Source organism: Glandiceps talaboti, chromosome 3 (assembly GCF_964340395.1).
Source record: "Glandiceps talaboti chromosome 3, keGlaTala1.1, whole genome shotgun sequence".
NCBI classification, from domain to species: domain Eukaryota; kingdom Metazoa; phylum Hemichordata; class Enteropneusta; family Spengelidae; genus Glandiceps; species Glandiceps talaboti.
In genome coordinates, this window is record NC_135551.1 from 16859509 (window position 1) to 16880241 (window position 20733).

Below are 20733 nucleotides of genomic sequence, written 5' to 3' on the forward strand. Positions count from 1 at the left end.
AAGTAGTACAGTAATAGCGTGATATTACATTCATTTTGGGACACTGATTTTTGGGTGTGGACCTAAAAATCAATTAATTGGATTTATTGCAGAACCAAACGTGTTTACCCACAAATGATACAATACTGTTCATGATGTACGATACTAACAACTAAGTCATGACATATAATAAGGCAGCTTTTGAAATAACATTCAAGGTGCAGCTAGTGTCGATTTAATACAATTAATGTACAGGGTCCTCTTATATGGTATGGTTTGTTTTTTATTTTACTTGTAGGGAGGGTTCCCATATAAGACAAATTTCATGTACTCATATATATATATATACTTCATCTTTTAGATTTTTCTGAAATATTTTGTTTTTCATGACATTTCATTTCACTTAAAACATTCAAGTCTGTTGTCATTCAGATAAATCCTTTCCTAGGGTATTGTTTGTTATGTCAGTGTGTTACTCATTAGAATAACTTTTGAAAACAAATTATTTATATATTACATTTCTTGGCATCATTTTAAATACTATAGCCGACTGTTTTATTTATTGTAGTGTATTCACTAAAATGGCATTACATGCTGTATTGCTTGATTTTGGCCATTTTAAATCTTCTTTTGTCAAAAAGTTGTTGTGCCCCATATTACAGTGGGCCCTCGCTAACTCGCGCCTCTGTAAGTCGCAGATTCGGCTAAGTCGCAGGTGTCACCTTGGATCCCATTTTTTCTTTAGTTTTCCTATTGTTTTCGGAACTCCTCTTTGTGTATTTTTTTAAACAAATGGCATGCCTGCCAATTTCAAACTCATTGGTGTTTCGATGAAGAGGTGTCTCGGTTTGACTTTGATGTTAGTAATCGCCTTCTATTTATTCGGACTGCCTCACAAGTTCCTTACTAGTATGCACTTCTCGGCTAGTCAACAAACATGTCGACCATTTTCGTCTGGCTGGTGTACGGTGCATTGATCGTGTTAGATTCGAGTCGCAGGATTCGTCAGTCGAATTCGAACATTGTCCACAAAAACAAATTAATAACTAAAGCTTGACTCGCATTAATATATCGTTTGATTTGATTGATTTAGAAGTCACCTATATGTACTATTATTAGGGTGGGAGTCCATTTCAAATTGTCATTTTACTCTTGCATTTCACCTTTAGCATGAAAGATCATTGTTTCTGTGTATACAACATGCTCAAGAACAGGTAGCAAGTGGTTTCATATGGTGACCAAGGACTGGATCTTTTAGATTTAGTTTCACCTTCAGAAGCCTTGGGTTGTATTTCTGCTGACTATTCATGATATGAAGGACATGAAACAATGGATAGTAAAACCAGCTGGTGAGCTCATAATGTCACACGTGTATGTGTTCATTATAAGCTCATTTTTGCCTGTTTCCAGGTGTTTGAAAGTCTGCAGAAATCTGAAGGTCGCCGATGGTAACATGCTGGTTTCTGACTATTTGGAATGGATTTCCACTGTAGAAAAGTAAAGTACATCAGATGTAAATACAACAACATGATATCAACATTGCTATGGAATCATCTCAGATCTTACATTCTGTCATCCCTTTGCTAATATAACAGACCTGTTCATGTTATTTTTGTTGAAATGTTTCTCATTAACTTGTCTCATGGAGACATTGTAAAGATTTTAAAGAAACTATCCATACCTGTCTGTATTAGGTGGTTGTAAGTATAGGCACTAGTTTGTTAAGATGAGTTTTAGGTTTATATAAATGTTCTATCATGGTAAGGGCATTTTATTTATTCAAGGGCATTTTCATTCAAGGTTATAGATGAAATAAGTATTTTGATCAACTCAATTTTTTGTCATGTAACAACTTCAAGATCTCCAATTAAGAGTCCGGTCCTAGTCATTTTCGGAATTTCATTCATTCATCCATTCATTCATCCATTCATTCATCCATTCATCCATTCATTCATTCATCCATCCATCCATTCATTCATCCATCCATTCATCCATTCATTCATTCATCCATTCATTCATTCATCCATCCATTCATCCATTCATTCATTCATCCATCCATTCATTCATTCATTCATCCATTCATTCATTCATCCATTCATCCATCCATTCATCCATCCATTCATCCATCCATTCATCCATCCATCCATTCATCCATCCATTCATCCATCCATTCATTCATTCATCCATCCATTCATTCATTCATTCATCCATCCATCCATTCATTCATTCATCCATTCATTCATCCATCCATTCATCCATCCATTCATTCATCCATCCATCCATTCATCCATCCATCCATTCATTCATTCATTCATCCATCCATTCATCCATCCATTCATTCATTCATCCATCCATTCATCCATTCATTCATTCATTCATTCATCCATTCATCCATCCATCCATTCATTCATTCATCCATTCATTCATTCATCCATTCATTCATTCATCCATCCATCCATTCATTCATTCATCCATCCATCCATCCATTCATCCATCCATTCATCCATCCATTCATTCATTCATCCATCCATCCATCCATTCATTCATTCATCCATTCATTCATCCATCCATTCATCCATCCATTCATTCATCCATCCATCCATTCATTCATCCATTCATTCATTCATTCACTCATTCATTCATTGAATGTGTCTAATCATGAGCCCTAAGCATTTTTTTGGCTTTAGTTTGTTCATTCAGTCATTCATTCATTCATTCATTCATTCATTCACTTGAAATGTTTCTCATTACAAGCCCTGAGCATGTCATTGGCGTTAATGGCAGTGTTGTTAAAAAATGACCATAGCTTTACTGTGTTGCAGCTAATCTCAAGGGACTCTGGGTTCTCAATTTAAAATCAAAATTTCTACTCACAGAGTCAAAACATTTTTGGCAGCAGCTCCCAAACATGTTCACTGCTATCTTATCAGCATCATCAGTGGTGTATTGCAGTAACAGCCCATTATAGTAATTCTCACAAACCAGAGCTATAATTTCTTCTGCGACACCACAAAATAACTCTTGGGTGGTGCTGTAGTAAAAGAGGCTGTGGTTTACAACGATGATTACAGTCCACCACTTACGATGCAAAAATGTGGGATTCTCTTCTTCAAAATTTTTTTCGACTATGTAAGTAGAAATTTTCATTTGAAATTTATTGGGACAAATGTACCATGAGACTTCACTTAGTTTAGTCGTCGGTTTAAGGATACACAGTTCCCTTTACTCAAGGCTGAAAGTCATTTAGAAAATATAATATTATACATGTATTTCTAGAGTATATCGTTCTACAACATTTGTTGCAAAAGCAAGGCGGTGTCATTTCTGTAAGTTACTAGGTAACGCTTTAGCCATGATAGGTTGTTCTTTTAGCTATCTGTAGTCCAGTATTATCTTCACAATAGCATTTTAATCCTGATAAGCTGTTCTGTGATATGCTATATTCCTGTTTCCAAAGTCCCAGACATTTGGCAGGTAAGCATAAACAAGAGTATACCTACTCTGGTAAAGAGAAGGCAGAACATACAAAACAAGCATAGCTGTGTACAAAACATCAATATACTGAACAGTGCACACAATATGCCATTATCAGCGTCTTACTAAGACTTGCAGTGTCGTGGCGCCCTCACACATCAACCAAAGCTGTAAAGAGAGGGCTGTGTTAGGACAAAACGACACAATTTATCTTACAATCTGCCTGTCAACCTAAATCTGTATAAATCTCATTTCCTGAGGAACATGCAGCAAGAGAATTTTAATGAGAAAGCGAGCGAGGCTAGACTACTTTGCGTAGCAACCATGTCCACATCCATAGCAACAGTCAACTGACATGCTGATGCAAATGTATTATTATATTGTTCTCATAATTGTGAAAATAGATAAATGCAAGTATTAGGTAGACCAGTAAATATAGTGAATCTGGGTATAGCTTAGTTTATCAAGTGACACGTGACTGTATTTCACATACAGTGTCCAGTTCTTCTGTGATACTTTTAAAGTCATTACTGTTGAACTGTTGGTATACCAGTATACCATAGTTGTCAAGAATATTATATTGAAATAAACTATCTTTGTTCTCTTGCCAAAATACTCTGTGCTTATTTTAGATATAAGTGTATGGTGTGTGAATACATGTGAAATTATCGCAATTTTCCTGAGATGTGTTAATTATGTCGTGTTAACCTAAAACACGATAACTTCATGATGATTTTTCCCCCAACCAATCCAACTGAATTGTAAATAGGATATGTCCAATTAGTTTCATTATTTTCATAAATTATGCATTTCATTATTGAATGAACCCCCACCCCCACCCTATTACAATGGGCATTGTTTGTCTCTGTACACATCTATATGCTATCATTTTCAAAATTTAAGTGTCACGAGAGGATGTCCCATGTATGGAAAAGTTAAGGCATTACAGTACATGAGGCAGTATATAAAATGTATGAAATATGGCTAAAATAACTAGTTAGTAAAAATTGTCATATGAAACAGGTCGCAGAGACTTTTCTTTATGAGGATATCGTTCAAAGCACAGACAAATATGTGTTCAAAACCTTGAAGAACAACTATCACAGCCCTGATCCAAAACAGCACCCCCTAGTGACCAAACTTTATTATCTGTTGTCTTTCTGATAACTAATAATATGGTGTGTTACTGTGACTGACCAGTGCTCATTTTCAGAATGGGGAGAATCTACAATTGAATAACCAATATTTTGTATCTTTTGAAAGGGCATAATCCCTTCCAACTCCAATGTGCTTTCATAAGTTTTGTTCATCTGTGGAAAAGAACACATTAATAACTCTACATCAATATCCAAAAAAAGAGATACGTGTAACAATATTAGTAGATTTTGGAATTTTATTTTTATTTTCTGTAATATGTTTATTTATCATGTATAACATGAAATTTGTATTTGACAGCATACTACTTTAAACCCAAAAGTTTGAATACCATGCATGGTGTGGATTAGTGCCATCTTATCAGTCGATAATGGTGATTCTGGTTCTGGTTCATCCTTTACTGTCGTACTGTCAGAAAACTTTTTTTCACGCCCAGATTGTAACGTAAGTTAACATTAGCCTTTAAATCCGTTCTCTCTCGAAGCCGATGTTTTTAAAATCCTGTTCCAGAAAGAGGGAAAGCTGATCAAAATCACCTATTACATAATAATTTGGGTTGAGCATAAATTTCACCATCATTTCTAAAATTACATGAGGATTGTCATTACAGAAATTATTTTTTTTTTTAGTCCTGATATAACACATGCTGTTGATGAATTACTACATAGTAGTTGGTAAAGTATGGTTTGAAAGGGCGCCCTCACACATCAGTTAACCCCTTTCACTTAGAGCAGGTTGGCCATGGTGGAGCAACGCAGCGTACCTTACAGTCTAGAAGGGTACTACCACTACAAGCAACTATAATTGAAAATAAAACTCTGAATATTTACAATAATTCAACACATTGCTTAAAAGAATACACATAATCACCTCTGTCAGATATCTTAAAATTCATGAGTTGTGATATCAAATTGCAAATGTGAATAAAATCAAATCTGATTATATTTGACGAAACATTAGATTCTTAGCCTTCATTTTTTGAACTTGTTAAATTAATCTATAGTCTGGAAGAAGACCATCAAACTGATCCCCTTCGCCCCTCCCCATCCTCTCCCTCCTCCCACTCCCCTCCCCATAAAGCTCAGTCTGACCTAGACAACAACTGTACAATGCGAAGTTGCCATCATCACTTTAGCCGTTGACCTGTTCAAGATGCCATCATCATGTCCTCCACAGTAGTAGGGTCATCAGTTTGACCTTTGACCTGTTCAAGATGCCATCATCATGGCCTGTACAGTTGGGTCATCAGTTTGACCTTTGACCAGTTTGTCTGTATCCTTGGCTAGCATTGATATTGGTACATGTAAGGTTGGTAAGATGTTACAATTGATGATAATGTCTACTTTACTCTCCAGTGATTTTAAATCTGAAGACAAAACCCTAAGGTTGTGTGAAACATCCTGTGAATGGAAAAAAAAACTGGGTAAAAGTTTATGTTACACATAAATTAATCTCAGAAGTATTGATGAGCAAAGAAAAAACAAGGAAGACTTGGAAAACTATTTCAAACGGGAGTTATCTTTAAAAATTCAAAACTTAAGTATGTATGAATCCGAAATTGTTTTTTTTTAACACTTAATGTATGAGTGGATAGATATGTAGTTTTGTATTTGTTGGTGTTGGTGCAAACTCTGAGACACTTGGTGCAAACTCTGAGATGCTTGGTGCAAACTAAGAAACACTTGGTGCAAACTCTGAAACACTTGGTGTAAACTCTGAAACTCTTGGTGCAAACTTCAAGACACTTAGTGCAAACACAGAGAAACTTGGCGCAAACTCTGTGACACTTGGTGCAAACTTGGAGACTTGCTGCAAACTTGGCGACACTTAGTGCAAACTCACAGACACTTAGTGCAAACTCACAGACACTTAGTGCAAACTCACAGACACAAAGAAATAAAACTGTACCTGTGCATACATCTGTGACTTCACAAGTTGTTGTGTTGTAGAAGTGATATCTTTAGCACTTGACAGGTAGGCATGGCTAGCTGCTGACTCTATGTGACTTCTAAAGTTAGCATTTCGATCTCCTGTTTTGAATAAAATCAGTGCAATCAAACTTAAATCATATACATATACTTTCTAGTGTAAACATAAATTGTCCTAAAATGGCCATCAATATACATACATTACAAGAATGAACTTGATGTTTGCCGTCTTATCTGTCATGGAAAAGCTTAGTTTGTCTGGAAATGGATGTGATTCCAGGGAATTTAGTGACGGACAGAAATTGTCATTCCATTCTTCAATGCAATTCTATTTTCATCTTCAAAATTGATTTGAAAGTGAGTGAAATGTAATAATCTTTACAGAATAAGGGTCCTGTAAACCAAGATTAAGTTGTGTTAGCCATGTACCACTGAGGTCTGCAAAACCCATATCAGTTTCTGTAAAGGTTTTATCATACATCCTATGGAGCGTTCAAATACATGTTTATTTTTTGGAGAAATTGACCTTATTTGGCCAGAGTGTGTTTGGGCACAACATGGCAAATTATCGCATCAATGTGAGGGTGCTGTTTTCCACTGAATTACAATGGAGGTGACACTAGACTCTCTCACAGTCCTCGGAGCATCGCATCGCTAAAAGAGGGTTGTTTGTATGTACCGATATCTACTGCATAATCGTACTGTGGGCCCTCATCGACTACACAGGGCTAATCATTTTTTTGATGTGCTACTGCGATGCCCGATGAACACATGAGTCACCGTAACATGTCAACAAATGATTAGCCCTAGTAAGTCGCTGAGGGCCCACAGTACAAGGATATACTAGTAGAATTATTCAGTAGATATTGGTACATACAATACAGCTAATAACGATGCTCCCGAGGACTGGTGAGTGAGTCAAAAGTGATACAGATGTGACACTGGGTATATGTACATGTATATGATAGACGTTTTCATCACAGAAAATATCATTTTACTTTTCGGCAACATATGTAATGCTGATAAATAAGCATCTTTACAATAGATTTGATTTATTGTTGTATATTTTCCTTCATATGAAATGTATGTATATAATGAAAAATCTTTCGAGTAAAAAAAACTTACTTAGCTTTCTGTGGAACAATCTGTGGATAGAAGAGAAAAAAGAAACATCATTTACAAGTAAAATTGAGAACATGGGTATCATATGACATTTTTGAGTATCAGTTGGTGTTGATGAATTCCAGACAGAGTGGGAAAAACTTGATAATGATGGGCAACATTGGTGTTAGAAAATCAACCAACACACACTAGGCAATTGGCATTCTGTCATGTCACCAACAGCCTTCAGGTCAACATGTTGATGTGTTAAATTTTGTCAAGTTTTTCAAAAACAATACCCTGTGACCTAGTCTGGACGCCATGGTGGTGTCTAACTAGACTATAAGAGTGGAGGTGTAAATGGTAATGCTATATATAAGAAGTAGACTACTTGTGACCCAATGAGAAATAGTTGAGAAAAGAAATAGAGACCACTAGTATCTACATACGTATCGTATTTAGGCGGCTCTCTTCTCCTGGCTCTAAATTCATCTGTGGTAATATCACTTTCACTGCTGCTTCCAAAGTCCCCTGCTGAATGTAAGTCAACTGAGAAACAGAGAAATAGGAGAAATCGATAAGATTCAAACAGATGTCAGTGGGAGAGGAATTTGTATACCCGTTAATGGCCAATCAGACTGTCTTAATAAGGGAGGTCTTCAGGTAATGTAACAGGTGTTTTCCCATCAAAATTATGTTACAAAATATGCCTTGTAGTAATTATGAATATGCAGGGGTGAACAAATCATTTTGTGAACTGGTGGTCCTCAGACCAGTGCCTTAAAAAATCCAGTGGTCCTGTTGAAAGAATTAGTGGTACAAGGTAAAATTTGTGTGGTCCGCCACAAAAAATAGCCAGTCCCGGACCCAGGACCAGTGGATTTGTTCACCCCTGGACTACCAACCTTGACACAAGACATGTAAATGTATGCTGTAAAAAGATAAGTTTTGGAATTTACATATGTACATGTATGTTGGCTGATTTAAATAATAATGGATTATACTTTCATGCAAATAAGTGTCAATCTTCCCTGGCCTGAGGGCCATTCAGTATGGCATTTATCTGTAACAACAAACAAAATTAATGCAGGGAATGCACCAAAATATACAATTTTATAAACATTGAAGACAATTTTTCAAAAAAACAAACAATATGACATGAATTAATTATGAATATATGAATAAATAATTATAGTGATGGGTCACTAATTATCACAATATTTATTCTCATTTTGAGTGGGTCAACATATCAGTCATACATGTGATGGACTTGGTTTATTCATTTACAGTTAATACACAGCAGAGCTTGAATTGTTGAAATTTGGTTGTCTACGTTACCTCTTAATGGAGGTAATCCAGTTCCCTGTCTGACCTGTGGGATATCGTCATCGCTATCTGTTTCCGATGCTTCTCCTTGTACTTTAACACCCCTTGCTGCTTCATGTGTATTAATTTCTTCCTCGGAATCAGACTCAGAAGCCTCCCCTTCAACAACTCTCACAACATCCTTGTTCGCCATTTTCTTTTTTTTTTAACCCTTGACCTCAAGAAGTCCCCTAGCATACTCGTAGTGAACAGAAACGGTTTCAACGCCTTGTTTGATCGGCGAGAATTACGACCGAAAAAACATAGACATTGTATTTTGAATCATTTGACGTAACAATTTTGAACCTACATTTGTTTTGTATATTTGAATTATGATGTAAGCGAAGCTATTGTGAAGAGTTCGATTCGCCAACTCTGTCAATTCGTAGAAACTTAAAGGGTCTACAAGACGGTCATCTCAGTGAGAGTTGCTGACTCCACACTGTTGTGGCATAACTTCCTTGACTTTTAAATTGCGTTGGATACCGTTGGATTTATATCGTGAGATTTAGACCTTGGAATACACATACAAAGGGGAGGTCAGCAAATACACAGAGATAATGAAGTACAAATACAAAGACAGGACAAGATCGCGAAGCAGAAGCCCCCATCGCAAACAGGTCAGTATTTTCAAATTTCAGCTACTTTCGACACTGAATTCGTGACTTTTAATTTCATTGTTCCTTTCTCAAATACTTTGTATCACTACACTACATTAAATCTGAACAATTCTGATACATGTTTGGAATATTCAGAACACTGTCCATCTTTACATTCAGTTGGGATTTTTAGTCGGGTCTATATGTCGTTGAGGGAGGTGTCATGTAAAGCATGCCACACTTGTGTATTCACAAACTTCAAAATACTTTCTGGTAAAAGAGGGATTCTTGTTGAATATATTGCCTTTCTAATTTTAACCTGTGAAATTTTGGTAGATTTTGCAAACAAACTTTTTTACAACTGATTTATACAAAATATTGAATCAAGTTAATTTGTAATAGTAATAATATCAATATTCTAAATGTTTGTTTTTGTCTGTTTCCTTTAGTCTCACCATAGTAATCATAGAGATGACAAATATGATAGGAGACCCAGTGACAGACATGGTGACAGACATAGAGGGGAGGAGCGAACAAGAGATAAAGATCATAGGAGCCGACAAGACAAACACTCCAACCGTCACAGAGACACAGACAGAGATGACAGGGAAAGACACAGGGACCATGAAGGAAGGGGACGACACAGAGACAGGGATAGAGATGATCGCAGACAAGATTTTAGTCATATCAGGATCAAACAGGAAAGGGATGATAACGACAGAAGACGTAGAGATGACAGGAGGAGGAAACCTGCAAACCCTTTCGAAAGTGATGAACAATACCAGTATGGACAACCAGGTTCTTCACAAGAACAAACTGAACCAGCAGCACCAAAAGAAGAACCAAATTTTGGATTGTCTGGCAAACTTACCGAAGACTCTAACACATTCAGGGGCGTTGTCATCAAATACAACGAACCACAAGAGGCACGGAAACCAAAAAGGCGATGGCGACTGTATCCATTCAAAGGTGAAGAATCACTGCCAGTTTTGCATATACACCGACAAAGTGCGTACTTGTTTGGACGCGACCGCTTAGTAGCAGATATTCCGATCGACCATCCATCATGTTCTAAACAGCACGCCGTCTTGCAATACAGACTTATTGAGTATGAAAGAGACGATGGTCGAATCGGTAGACGTGTGCGACCTTACATCATAGATCTAGACTCGTCTAATGGAACATTCGTGAACAATAACAAAATAGACCCTTCTAGATATGTGGAACTGATAGAAAAAGATGTTGTGAAATTTGGTTTTAGTTCGAGAGAATACGTTATGTTACATGATAAATCAAAAGGAGACGATAGTGACACTGATGAAGAAAAGTAATGTTTTGTACGTTTGTTATTTTGTATTTTCTGAAATTGATGTAGTTGGTTTGAGGAAGTTAGTGTTACTAAACATGTAAATATAACTCTTTCGTTTCATAGCCAAAAAAAAGACTGAAGTGAACCGTTATGGAGAGGAGATACTTGCTCTTGAAGTATTCTTTGATTACATGAAACCATTCATAATTTTATAGCCTGCAATCAAGTCATGTGGGGATTTGGCTCTCACTTTTACCATACCATGCCTGCTATTTTGCTAATGACATATTGCTTTACTGAAGCTATGGTCAGAAAACTTACCTGAATTCTTATTGGGTTAATTCTTCCCGCTGTGACATGACGTCATAGCATTGCCACATAATAGTTGATTTTCCAGTTCCAAGATGCATTGCGTGAGATGACGTCACTAATGTTGTTAATTTAGTCTTGTTTTGTCTTTATTACATTTGAAATAACATTTTCATCAGGAAATGATGGTAAGACATGTTGACCTCTTTGATTATGAGTGATTTTATAGAAGAAAGACTAAACAGGGCAGCAATGACAGACAGTAATTTTTCAGGTGAATCCAGAGTACGGTCAGGTGACAACCATCCCCCCAAGTAGCATGTGCAAACCCCTCAGCGCTTACACAATACATGGCATTGTATGGCGTGATGCGCAATGCATCTTGGAACAACCAACAGGTCTATTAGAACCAACTGAGAGGATTGAGTTATACTGTATTCAACATTGTTGTTGGAAACCGTAATCTAATTTTAGGTTTGAATATATACAACCCTTATTTATAAGTTATAGCAAAATACCAGGCATGGTATGGGAAAAGCTAGACTTTCTCACCAGTCCTTGGGAGCATCACTATTAGCTGTTTTGTATGTACCAATATCTACCAAATAATTGTACTAGAATATCCTTGTAGCAAGAGCAAGCAAGAGCAATATCCCCACAGACCTGGACTCCAGACTAATTTAATAGATTCTGGAGAGTATCAAAGCACCATGAACTAAGACAAAGTTTTGGTAAAGCAGGATAAAAACCAATGCTGTCCCGTGTGCACTCTAAGCCAATTTGATGTGCCACTGACACACACAATTTCTAGTGACCCACCAAAATTTGATGTTCCCTATCTCTTACTATATGGTGACTCACAAGAAATGCCAGTTTTTATCATTTCGACTCTCAACAACAAAATTTGGCTATCATCAGAGGGCACACTGATGCTGTCTACATGGCAACTATTCTTACCAAAGCTAAATGTCCTAGCACCAGTAGTAGCAATAATGAAACAATTTTCCTGTCTGTAAAACTACAGCAGCATTTTGTTTGCAGTAGCAATTGTACATGTATGCAAGAGGTGTAGTTTACATGTATCTGTAGACCGACAGACACTCCAGGGCCTATGGGTCATCTGACAGGTGGCAAAGTAACCAAATACTGGTTTCTTTGTGAAACATATTAAATGAAAAATATCGGATCCATAAACAACCTTGTAATGGTGTCTGGATTATCTCACTGGGGAAAATATTAGCAGATACGAGTTTCCTCATGAAACACAAAATTTAATTTAAAAATATTATTAACTCAAGAAAAGTTATTTTTGTTAGGTTGTAGAGGCAAAGATATGATTAAAGTGTGATCATGTATGCTATTTTGTGTTTTAGGTTGCTTATCAAAATGTTTATGGGAGAACTTTATCGATTACTTACTGGGGCATCAAATGTAAAATTTGTCATATTTGTACCAATACTTTGATTTTATCCCCAGAAAATGTGAATAAAGAAACAGGAACTTTACAATCAATATACTACCGGGTAATATTTTTCAACTTTCAATTTTCTATTATTTGGTTTTTATGATGGGAATAATTCAAAATAATGTAAATGCATCAATGGACAAACCTACGACTTTGTTCAGTTCCTTTGAGTTCTCCACTAAATGGCGCCCTCTAGTGGCACCATAATGAAATATTAACAAGGGCAGAACATTCACATAAATGCAAATTTTATTGAAAAATACCATAACAAATATATGCAAGAAGAGGGTAACAGACATGAATAATTTCTTATCCAGCTACAGTCCAGTGTGCCCACTAAGCCAATTTGACGTGCCACAGTCCACTGATGCACACAATTTCTAGTGACACATCAAAATTTGGTGTCCCCCTATCTCTTACTATGTGATGACTCACAAGAAATCCCAGTTTTTTCTCATTTTGACTCACAACAACAAAATTTAGCTATCATTAGAGGGCACACTGCACTGTGCTACACTGTATAGCCACCTGTATCTGCCATGCATAGGATAATTTCATAAGACAAACGTGACTCATTTCAAAACGATATCATCTTGTCTGACTTGGTCATCAAAACACATGTCTACATTCCCATGTTAACTGTTGTATGATTCATCCGTCTACCATGTGACAACATGTTTCCCAACATACATATATACATTTGAATCTAGTACCTAATTTGACAATTCTTTTGGCAATCAAAATGTAATTTGAAACATAACAATATTAAAACATAATATTGAGTTAAAAGATCATTTGTTATGGTTGAAATTCTGTAACCACAACACTTTGCTGATATCCAAAATGAAGTACATGTATTCATTCAAATATTTAATGTACAATAAATTACTAGTAGTACACAAAAGTGTTTTTGTGGCAGCAAACTTTCATTTGTCCACTATTTCAAAATCACATTGAAGTCAGCATCACACCCCCACTTTTTATATCCAATGGTATAATCCTCCACATTCTGTACAGCTAGCTGGGTCGATACATTTGATAGGGGGAGAGGGTGAACAAACACATCAACTGGATTATGAAATCATGATGATGGAGTTTTCTGGACAGATTCTGCTAATTTGAGAATATTCTTGGCTTGTAACAGCAATGGCATGTCTATCATACTTCCACGGAAAGTGAATGCACCCTATAAAAAAAGTAAAATACAAGAATATGTCAGAACATTTCAATATTAAAATGGCGAATCAACTATCATAAAGCTAACACAGATATACAAACTACAACTATTATTGTGGCAGGCTGATATAAGCTATCAACGTAAATAGATGTAATTAATTACTCTTGCAGTTTGTGGCATTTCTGAAAGCATTTTTCTCAAGTGGCGGTACATTTAAATTAACAATAAATGAATGAAAAAACCTGAATTCAAAAAGTTGTTAGTCACCAATATATTCCAATATTCAATAATTTTATTTCCTTCAAGTATCTCTTCTTTACTTAAAAAAAAATACATATACAAAACTCTGTCTGTTCTATATTTCTTTTGCTTCTTACCTTCCCACTGTTCTGGTGTTCTTCAAATGCTTTCACTAATTCACTGGCCCATTCTACTTTATCAGGACTTGGACTAAAGCATTCTTGGACAATGGCAACTTGGTTTGGATGGATGACTTGTTTACCTGAAGAGAAAACCAACAACACAGAAGTGTACTGCTAGTATAAGTACCATATGAATTATATCATAGACATTCCAAACAAGTTACAATTATTTTTGGTCATTCTCAATAAGAATTCATGCTCTAAAAGTCTAGCCCCCTCTACCATAGAGTCTAATCAGAATTCTTTTTAATAGTCCAGCTTTCACAAAGAAAATTACACTTTTCAAATAAAGTTTGCAATGTACCCTTCATTTGTGGATTCAGGAAGGTATATACTTTCAAAAAAAGTATCCCCTTTCTCTTTTTTCTCTATGTTGTTCATTTCACTTGAACACCATACAGGTCAAAGGTCAAAGAGGAAATCTAGGTAAAAAGTCAAATGAAGATGAACACTTAAAAACCTGTATGGGGTCAACATTACTGGCAAGTGCTGATGGACTTTTGTCATTCAATGAATTACATTCGATCGCGAGTAACAGAGCAAATTAATTGTATTGAGACCTACAATAAAACAAAGAGTATAAAGGCAATTCTATCAGTATATGTTGATTTTAAAAATGTAATATTTACCAGTAAAACCCATCCTGGCTCCTTCAAGTGATTGCTTCCTTAGTCCTTCTGAATCTGAAAACAGATTGAAATAAAGATGGAAATTAATTCAATAAGACTTGTTGTTATATAAAGTTCTTTTTTCATCTTTTGTTTCTAGTTTATACACTGGATTCTGGTACGGTGGAAACTATATGATAATTCTAGAGGTTTAATTTTGAATATGCTTATGCTGAAATTTGTGACTTTTCATTTTAACCATTCAGACAATCTTTGTTGGATTATTACAATAAATATATTCATTTATGGCAGATTAAGACCTTTGTTCAGATTAGGATTAAAGTGAAAATAAATTGTCTGATAAAGTGATAAAAAAAGTTGGCCCAGAACGAAAGAATAATCCTAATAAGGCTCTAATGATATGATAATGCAATGCAAGAACCTGGGATTGAAACCTTGGCCTTTAATTCTTTAAAGAATAATTTGGGATTTGATAAACTTTGCATTACTACAGATAACAAGAAATCATACCTTTAAAGTCTACATCATGTACTAAGTTTACAGACTACATGTGGATAACATACCTTTAAAATCTATATGTACCAAGTCTATTGCTTGTAGTCTGAAGGCTTTGGCAGTCATAACAGTTTTCTGTCTGGCATAGAGTAACTCTGATGCATCAGGCGTCCTTGTAGCACCTGTCAAATATAACAACAAGGTTAATAACTGAATTTAATCTAGAACTTTATATAGAATATTATTTCTTGCTTTTCTTCAATAATTTATCATTTGTGAAAACCACATCACAGTTATCACCACAGACTAGGCATCGATTTCTTAAACCACATACAAATGCATGCACATGCTTGAACAGATACACAAACATATACACATACACATAGCCAGAAACACACATAGACAAAAATGCACATGTGCTTGTTTTTAGGCACCATGATTTCTTCTCTATCCAATGCATTACCATAGGCATGCATGAGAGTATCAAAGTCGGCCATCTTGTTAGATATTTTGACTCTCTAGCAGGAAGTAAAATGCTACCGCAGATACCAAACAACTCTTACCTATACACATGACATCACTGCATTATATATGATATACATGATTGTGTGTAACTGATCTCTGTAGATGTCAAGTCATTTCTTTTGTAAATATTGTCTACTATGAAGTTTAATTTGGTTCTCTCCTCTCTAGACTGCATAGTTCTCACATTCTTGTGGATCCTATAGGAAGACTTATGATGTGTTACTTACCAATATCTGCACAGAAATCATCTGATCCAAATACCACTCCATCTAGGACAAATGGTCCATTCTTTGACAACTCAACACCTTTTTCTAAGATATCCTTTAGGTGTAATAATGCTATTGCACTCTCGATGAAAATTACAAGTTTTATTTGTTGTGATAACTCCCTTCCTGACAGAGCTAATGCCAACTTTTCAGAGACCTGAAAAACAAACAAAAAGACGACACTTAACAACAATCAAGGTTCAATTTTCATTCTCTTACCATCAAAGTTGTATAAATTAGTATCAGGTTCATCCACATAACAGTGAAAAGAATGCCAAAATTATAATGAGATTATGTTAGGTGACTTTTATTGAATGTGCTTTTCATTTCATTTCATAACCGATTCCAAAATCATTGGATAAGTTTAATTAAGACTCAATATGTAACATAGTCTGCAAGGTAAGCCATGACAGGGCGCCCTTATGCATCTGTTAACCCCTTTTAGTGCTAGCTGATACTTGTGGTATGACACGTCATATCTTACCAACTATATGTAATGCATCAGATGATATGTGGTGGAGGTGGTGGTGATAGTGGGGGATTTGTCTGTACTTAAAAACTACTACTTGGGAAAAACAGATTTACCATGTATTTACCCATTGTAATTGTTCTGCTTCATTTACTTTTGGTACCATCAAAGTGGCAGGTAGTTTCTTAGCCTGCATAATAACTTTGAGATCTTCTTCAGCCAATAATGGGTTATCGACTGAATTAATCCTAACAGATCTGTCTAGGTGATCTAACTTTAAATCATCCAACATTTTAAGGATTGTATGCCTTGCTTCTTCCTGTTGTAAAAAAATTAATAAAATCAAAATGGAGAAATATGAATGTTCAGTGCTTGCAACACTCAAAATTTGCATGTTTATTTTTATTTGTAAAATGGTAGAATATCCATTGAAAGCTTTTCTTCTTTTACATCATTTCAAGGAGTGAACATCATAAAGGGATATCTATGAGCCTACATCTATCAATCAACAAACACATAACGAATTCCTCCAGTCATCCTATCCTAGCTCGCTCTCGCTCTCTCGCTCTCTCTCTCTCTCTCTCTCTCTCTCTCTCTCTCTCTCTCTCTCTCTCTCTCTCTCTCTCTCTCTCTCTCTCTCTCTCTCTCTCTCTCTCTCTCTCTCTCGGCTCTCCCTCCCTCCCTCCTCCCTCCCTCCCTCCCTCCCTCCTATTCCTAACCTTTCTGTTAAGTGCCACTCCATCTTCACAATCCATACACACACAGTCTGCCTGCAATGTGGTTATTTTCTTTAGTTTACGTTCGTCATTTCCAGGCACATATAGCATTGCCCTTCTCGGCGTATATGATGAAGCGGCCACTTGTGCATAATGTCTTCTTGGTATTCGAGTCAGGCTACTAGGAAATTCAAAGTCTGGCTTTCTCCGAAGTGAACGACACAGTTTGTACGTGCGGTTGAAAATACAATGTTTCAACATGTTTTAAAGCTTGTATGAGAAGTTCACGTTGGATAGTTTCTGATGTTCAATGTATTTCCTTGGATATCTACAGCTTGTAGCAGACTTCAAATTACAGCTGAATGATGACCCCAGGTGACCCAGAAAACAAAAGTCATGGGATTTTAAACGGTATGGTATTGAGGGCGCTATTTACAAAATATTGGAGCAACGTGGCTCTCTTATAAAAACGACGATTTAGATATTGAAGTTTACTCGTGATCATATTAAAACAGATGAATAAACGTCTATTTCAAAACGCTTTTGTGATTTCAAGATTGTCTGTTTTATTTTATATTTTCATAAGCACTGCACTTGAGAAAAGAAACGTAATATGCAACACACCAATATGTTATCTGACTTCCGGTATTTCAGCTGAGTGTGCAATATGCATGAGTAAGTAACCGGTGCCGTCTGCAACATTTATATATAAAACATTATGGGCGACCAGTAACACGTTATGAATTTACCAAGATTGACCGGTGCTTTGAGAGCATTCTCAAATGTTACAGCAAATGCCGAAAATGTGAACGGTTTAGAAGACAAGCAACTGCGAGCGAAGAAGTCACGCGCCAGACGGAAAGACGGGAGGAGTTGGGATGAATTAACTCTTACGTTGGAAAGACACAGTAAACAACGGAAAAGTGAAGTCACTTCAGCTCTCAGACAGTTGTCCCAAATTGCGCGATCGATAGGTAGGTTTCTTAGGATTTTTGCAGTCTTAAAATAACGTTCATCGACATCAGTGTTACTTTACATGTACCACTGGAGAACTGTAATTACAGTACATGTACGTTGTGTATTTTCAATTTCATTTTCGTTTCACACTCAGGTTACGAACTTACGTTACACGTCCAATCTTACGTTTTAACAATATTTATTATATTCCACTTAAAAGAAATATGTTAAAATATAAAGAATTGCAAAAAAGTGGAAAAAAATTATACCAAATGAAATCTTGAAATTCCATATTGTAACAATTTATTTCTCTACAGAAATTAATTATACATGTATATATCATACATGTCATATATATATATATATATATATATATATATATATATATATATATATATATATATATATAAACATATGTATTTTTAAAAATATAATTATTTATTTAAAAAAATAGAGAGAAGGAACACAAGGACATTGAAAAAGTGCAACATAGATTTAGTTCCTACTACTGACATACGTTGACCTTCTGTCACTGATATTTACTGTTTTGCAAAACCAAGAAACAACTTTATTTTGACCAGGTCATCTACATACACATGTAAATCCTTGGTCCTTGTAAAATTCCTGTTTTTAATCAGTTATGTGATCATGTGAATAATATCACAATTATACAGGACTGAGGTGTAGAACGTAGTCCATAGAAGTGCAATGAATATATAAATGGACTGTCAGTGCAATCTGCCTCACAAAGTAGAACGTGGAATTAACATGTTGTCTCATCTATGATTTTATTATATAGTTGGTAGTGATGCCGATCCAGAAACTGTTGACAGTGCTTCTGTATTCCTGGTCCTTACGCTGAAGGACGCGGAAAAAGTTGGCCATGCTGAGACTAAGATTCTGAAAAAGACTCTTGGACCATTCTCTGCTAGTGCTGTATCAAAAGCCTGTGACATTGTACAAAGTATTGTCAGGTACATCCCAGATGACATAATAAATGAACTGGGGAAAAATGAAGAAGATCAAACATCAGAATTTGGAAAAAGCATCCATTTTTCATTTGATACCTTCCATCTTGCCAATAAGGCTGGTGATGATGAGTCCAGCAGTGACTCGGATGATGAATATCATGAATTTACAATGTCTTATGCTGGACAAAATAAAGAAGAGGAAACGGTTACCAATAGCAACCATGTAAATACTGCCGCTGCATCACAAGTGAGCAGTAACTGGCTCTTACAAGAAGTCAGTAAATATCACAGTGCAGAAACAGATATGTCTGTTGAGAACTGGTGTGAGAGAATATTTGATATGCTTGGATCCAGTAAGACAAGTGATGAACTACAGAATGACGTAAGTTTGTAAATCTGCAGTATGTGTAACCCTTCCTCTGGATAAGATATTCCAAGGACGTGTACTTTGTCTGAGGTGGTGGTGGGGGTGGGATTTTTTGAACTAGGGAGATGTCAGCCTTGCAAGAATAAGATAAAACTATGTTTGTACCCAGTTTTCTGACTGTGACCCTTTCATACACAATATACATATGATTGTTAGTTTACATACAGATATATTGCTATTAAACTATGGAATTAGTGATATGGTAGGTAATGTGGTAAGAGATAGAAACATTGTTTCCCTGATCCCCTCACCTAACATTGAATTTTTTCAGTGTTAGTTATCTGACTCTCTGTACATACAGCTGAAAGAGATTGTGTTTACAAACAATTTGATCAACATTGATGCGAGTTGTACACACATGTAGATGTGTATGTGTACTTTATATTTTAAAACATAAATACTGTGCACTGTTAATTTAAAACCATCATTAGATTTTTTTTCTCCATGACTATGTAATATATCTAATAATATCGATTTTGTTTTTATATCATTTCCACAGCTATTTGATCTGTTAGGTTTTGACAGATTTGAGTTGATTGAAAAACTACTCAGTAATAGAGAGAAAGTAATCCAGGCAGCATTGAATGGTGGCCCTAAATCCAAATCAGGTATTCTGTCAAGATCCTGCAATATATTTTAATCAGATAATATATTATCATTGTGTACTACTTACATAAAAATTCAAATTTCAGTAAGGTGAAATTGTCCTGGAATGGCATAATTGTAGGATCGTCATAAACCACAGCATCTTGTACAGCACCGTCCAAGATGCACCGCTGAGTTGCTACAATAGAAACATGCTCTGGCTTGCCAGAATGAATTGTAAATATCGATTTACGTAACCAGTAGACAAAATAAGGCATGTAATAAAGTAATGCTCATGGCAGAATTGGGTATGTTATATTTGACAACGCTAGATATTTGGCAAAGTTAAGGCAGTTACAAAGCTAAGTTTATTGTGTTCATAACAAATTCTTGTACTTTGCAAAATTTTC

General features: G+C 35.8%; 4 protein-coding genes across 4 annotated transcripts in view; 2 read left to right on the plus strand and 2 right to left on the minus strand.

Moving 5' to 3' along the window:
- Nucleotides 1-4881: 4881 nt before the first annotated feature.
- LOC144432840 (uncharacterized) lies at nt 4882-9156 on the minus strand. Its single transcript, XM_078121135.1, has 5 exons — nt 8976-9156; nt 8087-8186; nt 7662-7681; nt 6517-6638; nt 4882-6008 (listed from the first exon to the last, which is right to left on the minus strand). Exons 1-5 carry the CDS (start codon nt 9154-9156, stop codon nt 5817-5819), a joined length of 615 nt encoding a protein of 204 aa, XP_077977261.1. The 3' UTR covers nt 4882-5816.
- A 269-nt stretch (nt 9157-9425) lies between these two features.
- LOC144454027 (smad nuclear-interacting protein 1-like) lies at nt 9426-13069 on the plus strand. The gene is made up of 2 exons (XM_078145432.1): nt 9426-9622; nt 10051-13069. Exons 1-2 carry the CDS (start codon nt 9563-9565, stop codon nt 10930-10932), a joined length of 942 nt encoding a protein of 313 aa, XP_078001558.1. The 5' UTR covers nt 9426-9562; the 3' UTR covers nt 10933-13069.
- Nucleotides 13070-13545: 476 nt separating this feature from the next.
- Nucleotides 13546-17644, minus strand: LOC144433127 (citramalyl-CoA lyase, mitochondrial-like). The gene is made up of 7 exons (XM_078121437.1): nt 17387-17644; nt 16795-16986; nt 16160-16355; nt 15476-15589; nt 14913-14966; nt 14239-14363; nt 13546-13870 (listed from the first exon to the last, which is right to left on the minus strand). Exons 1-7 carry the CDS (start codon nt 17642-17644, stop codon nt 13766-13768), a joined length of 1044 nt encoding a protein of 347 aa, XP_077977563.1. The 3' UTR covers nt 13546-13765.
- A 432-nt stretch (nt 17645-18076) lies between these two features.
- Nucleotides 18077-20733, plus strand: part of LOC144453916 (activating signal cointegrator 1 complex subunit 3-like) — a 33372-nt gene continuing 30715 nt past the window's right edge. The window contains exons 1-3 of the mRNA XM_078145273.1: nt 18077-18357; nt 19140-19693; nt 20238-20346. Of these exons, the coding sequence (XP_078001399.1) occupies nt 18123-18357; nt 19140-19693; nt 20238-20346 (898 nt within the window). The 5' untranslated portion in view covers nt 18077-18122. The remainder of the gene's footprint in view (nt 18358-19139; nt 19694-20237; nt 20347-20733) is intronic.

Coding starts and splice junctions, on each gene's coding strand:
- LOC144454027 (XM_078145432.1), top strand. CDS start 9,563: ATGAAGTACAAATACAAAGACAGGACAAGATCGCGAAGCAGAAGCCCC. Junction 9,623..10,050: donor GAAGCCCCCATCGCAAACAG/GTCAGTATTTTC, acceptor TGTTTCCTTTAG/TCTCACCATAGTAATCATAG.
- LOC144432840 (XM_078121135.1), bottom strand. CDS start 9,156: ATGGCGAACAAGGATGTTGTGAGAGTTGTTGAAGGGGAGGCTTCTGAG. Junction 8,187..8,975: donor TGGATTACCTCCATTAAGAG/GTAACGTAGACA, acceptor TCTGTTTCTCAG/TTGACTTACATTCAGCAGGG. Junction 7,682..8,086: donor GAGCCGCCTAAATACGATAC/GTATGTAGATAC, acceptor TTCTATCCACAG/ATTGTTCCACAGAAAGCTAA.
- LOC144433127 (XM_078121437.1), bottom strand. CDS start 17,644: ATGTTGAAACATTGTATTTTCAACCGCACGTACAAACTGTGTCGTTCA. Junction 16,987..17,386: donor GAGTGGCACTTAACAGAAAG/GTTAGGAATAGG, acceptor TTTTTACAACAG/GAAGAAGCAAGGCATACAAT. Junction 14,364..14,912: donor AGCCAGGATGGGTTTTACTG/GTAAATATTACA, acceptor TTTTCTCTTCAG/GTAAACAAGTCATCCATCCA.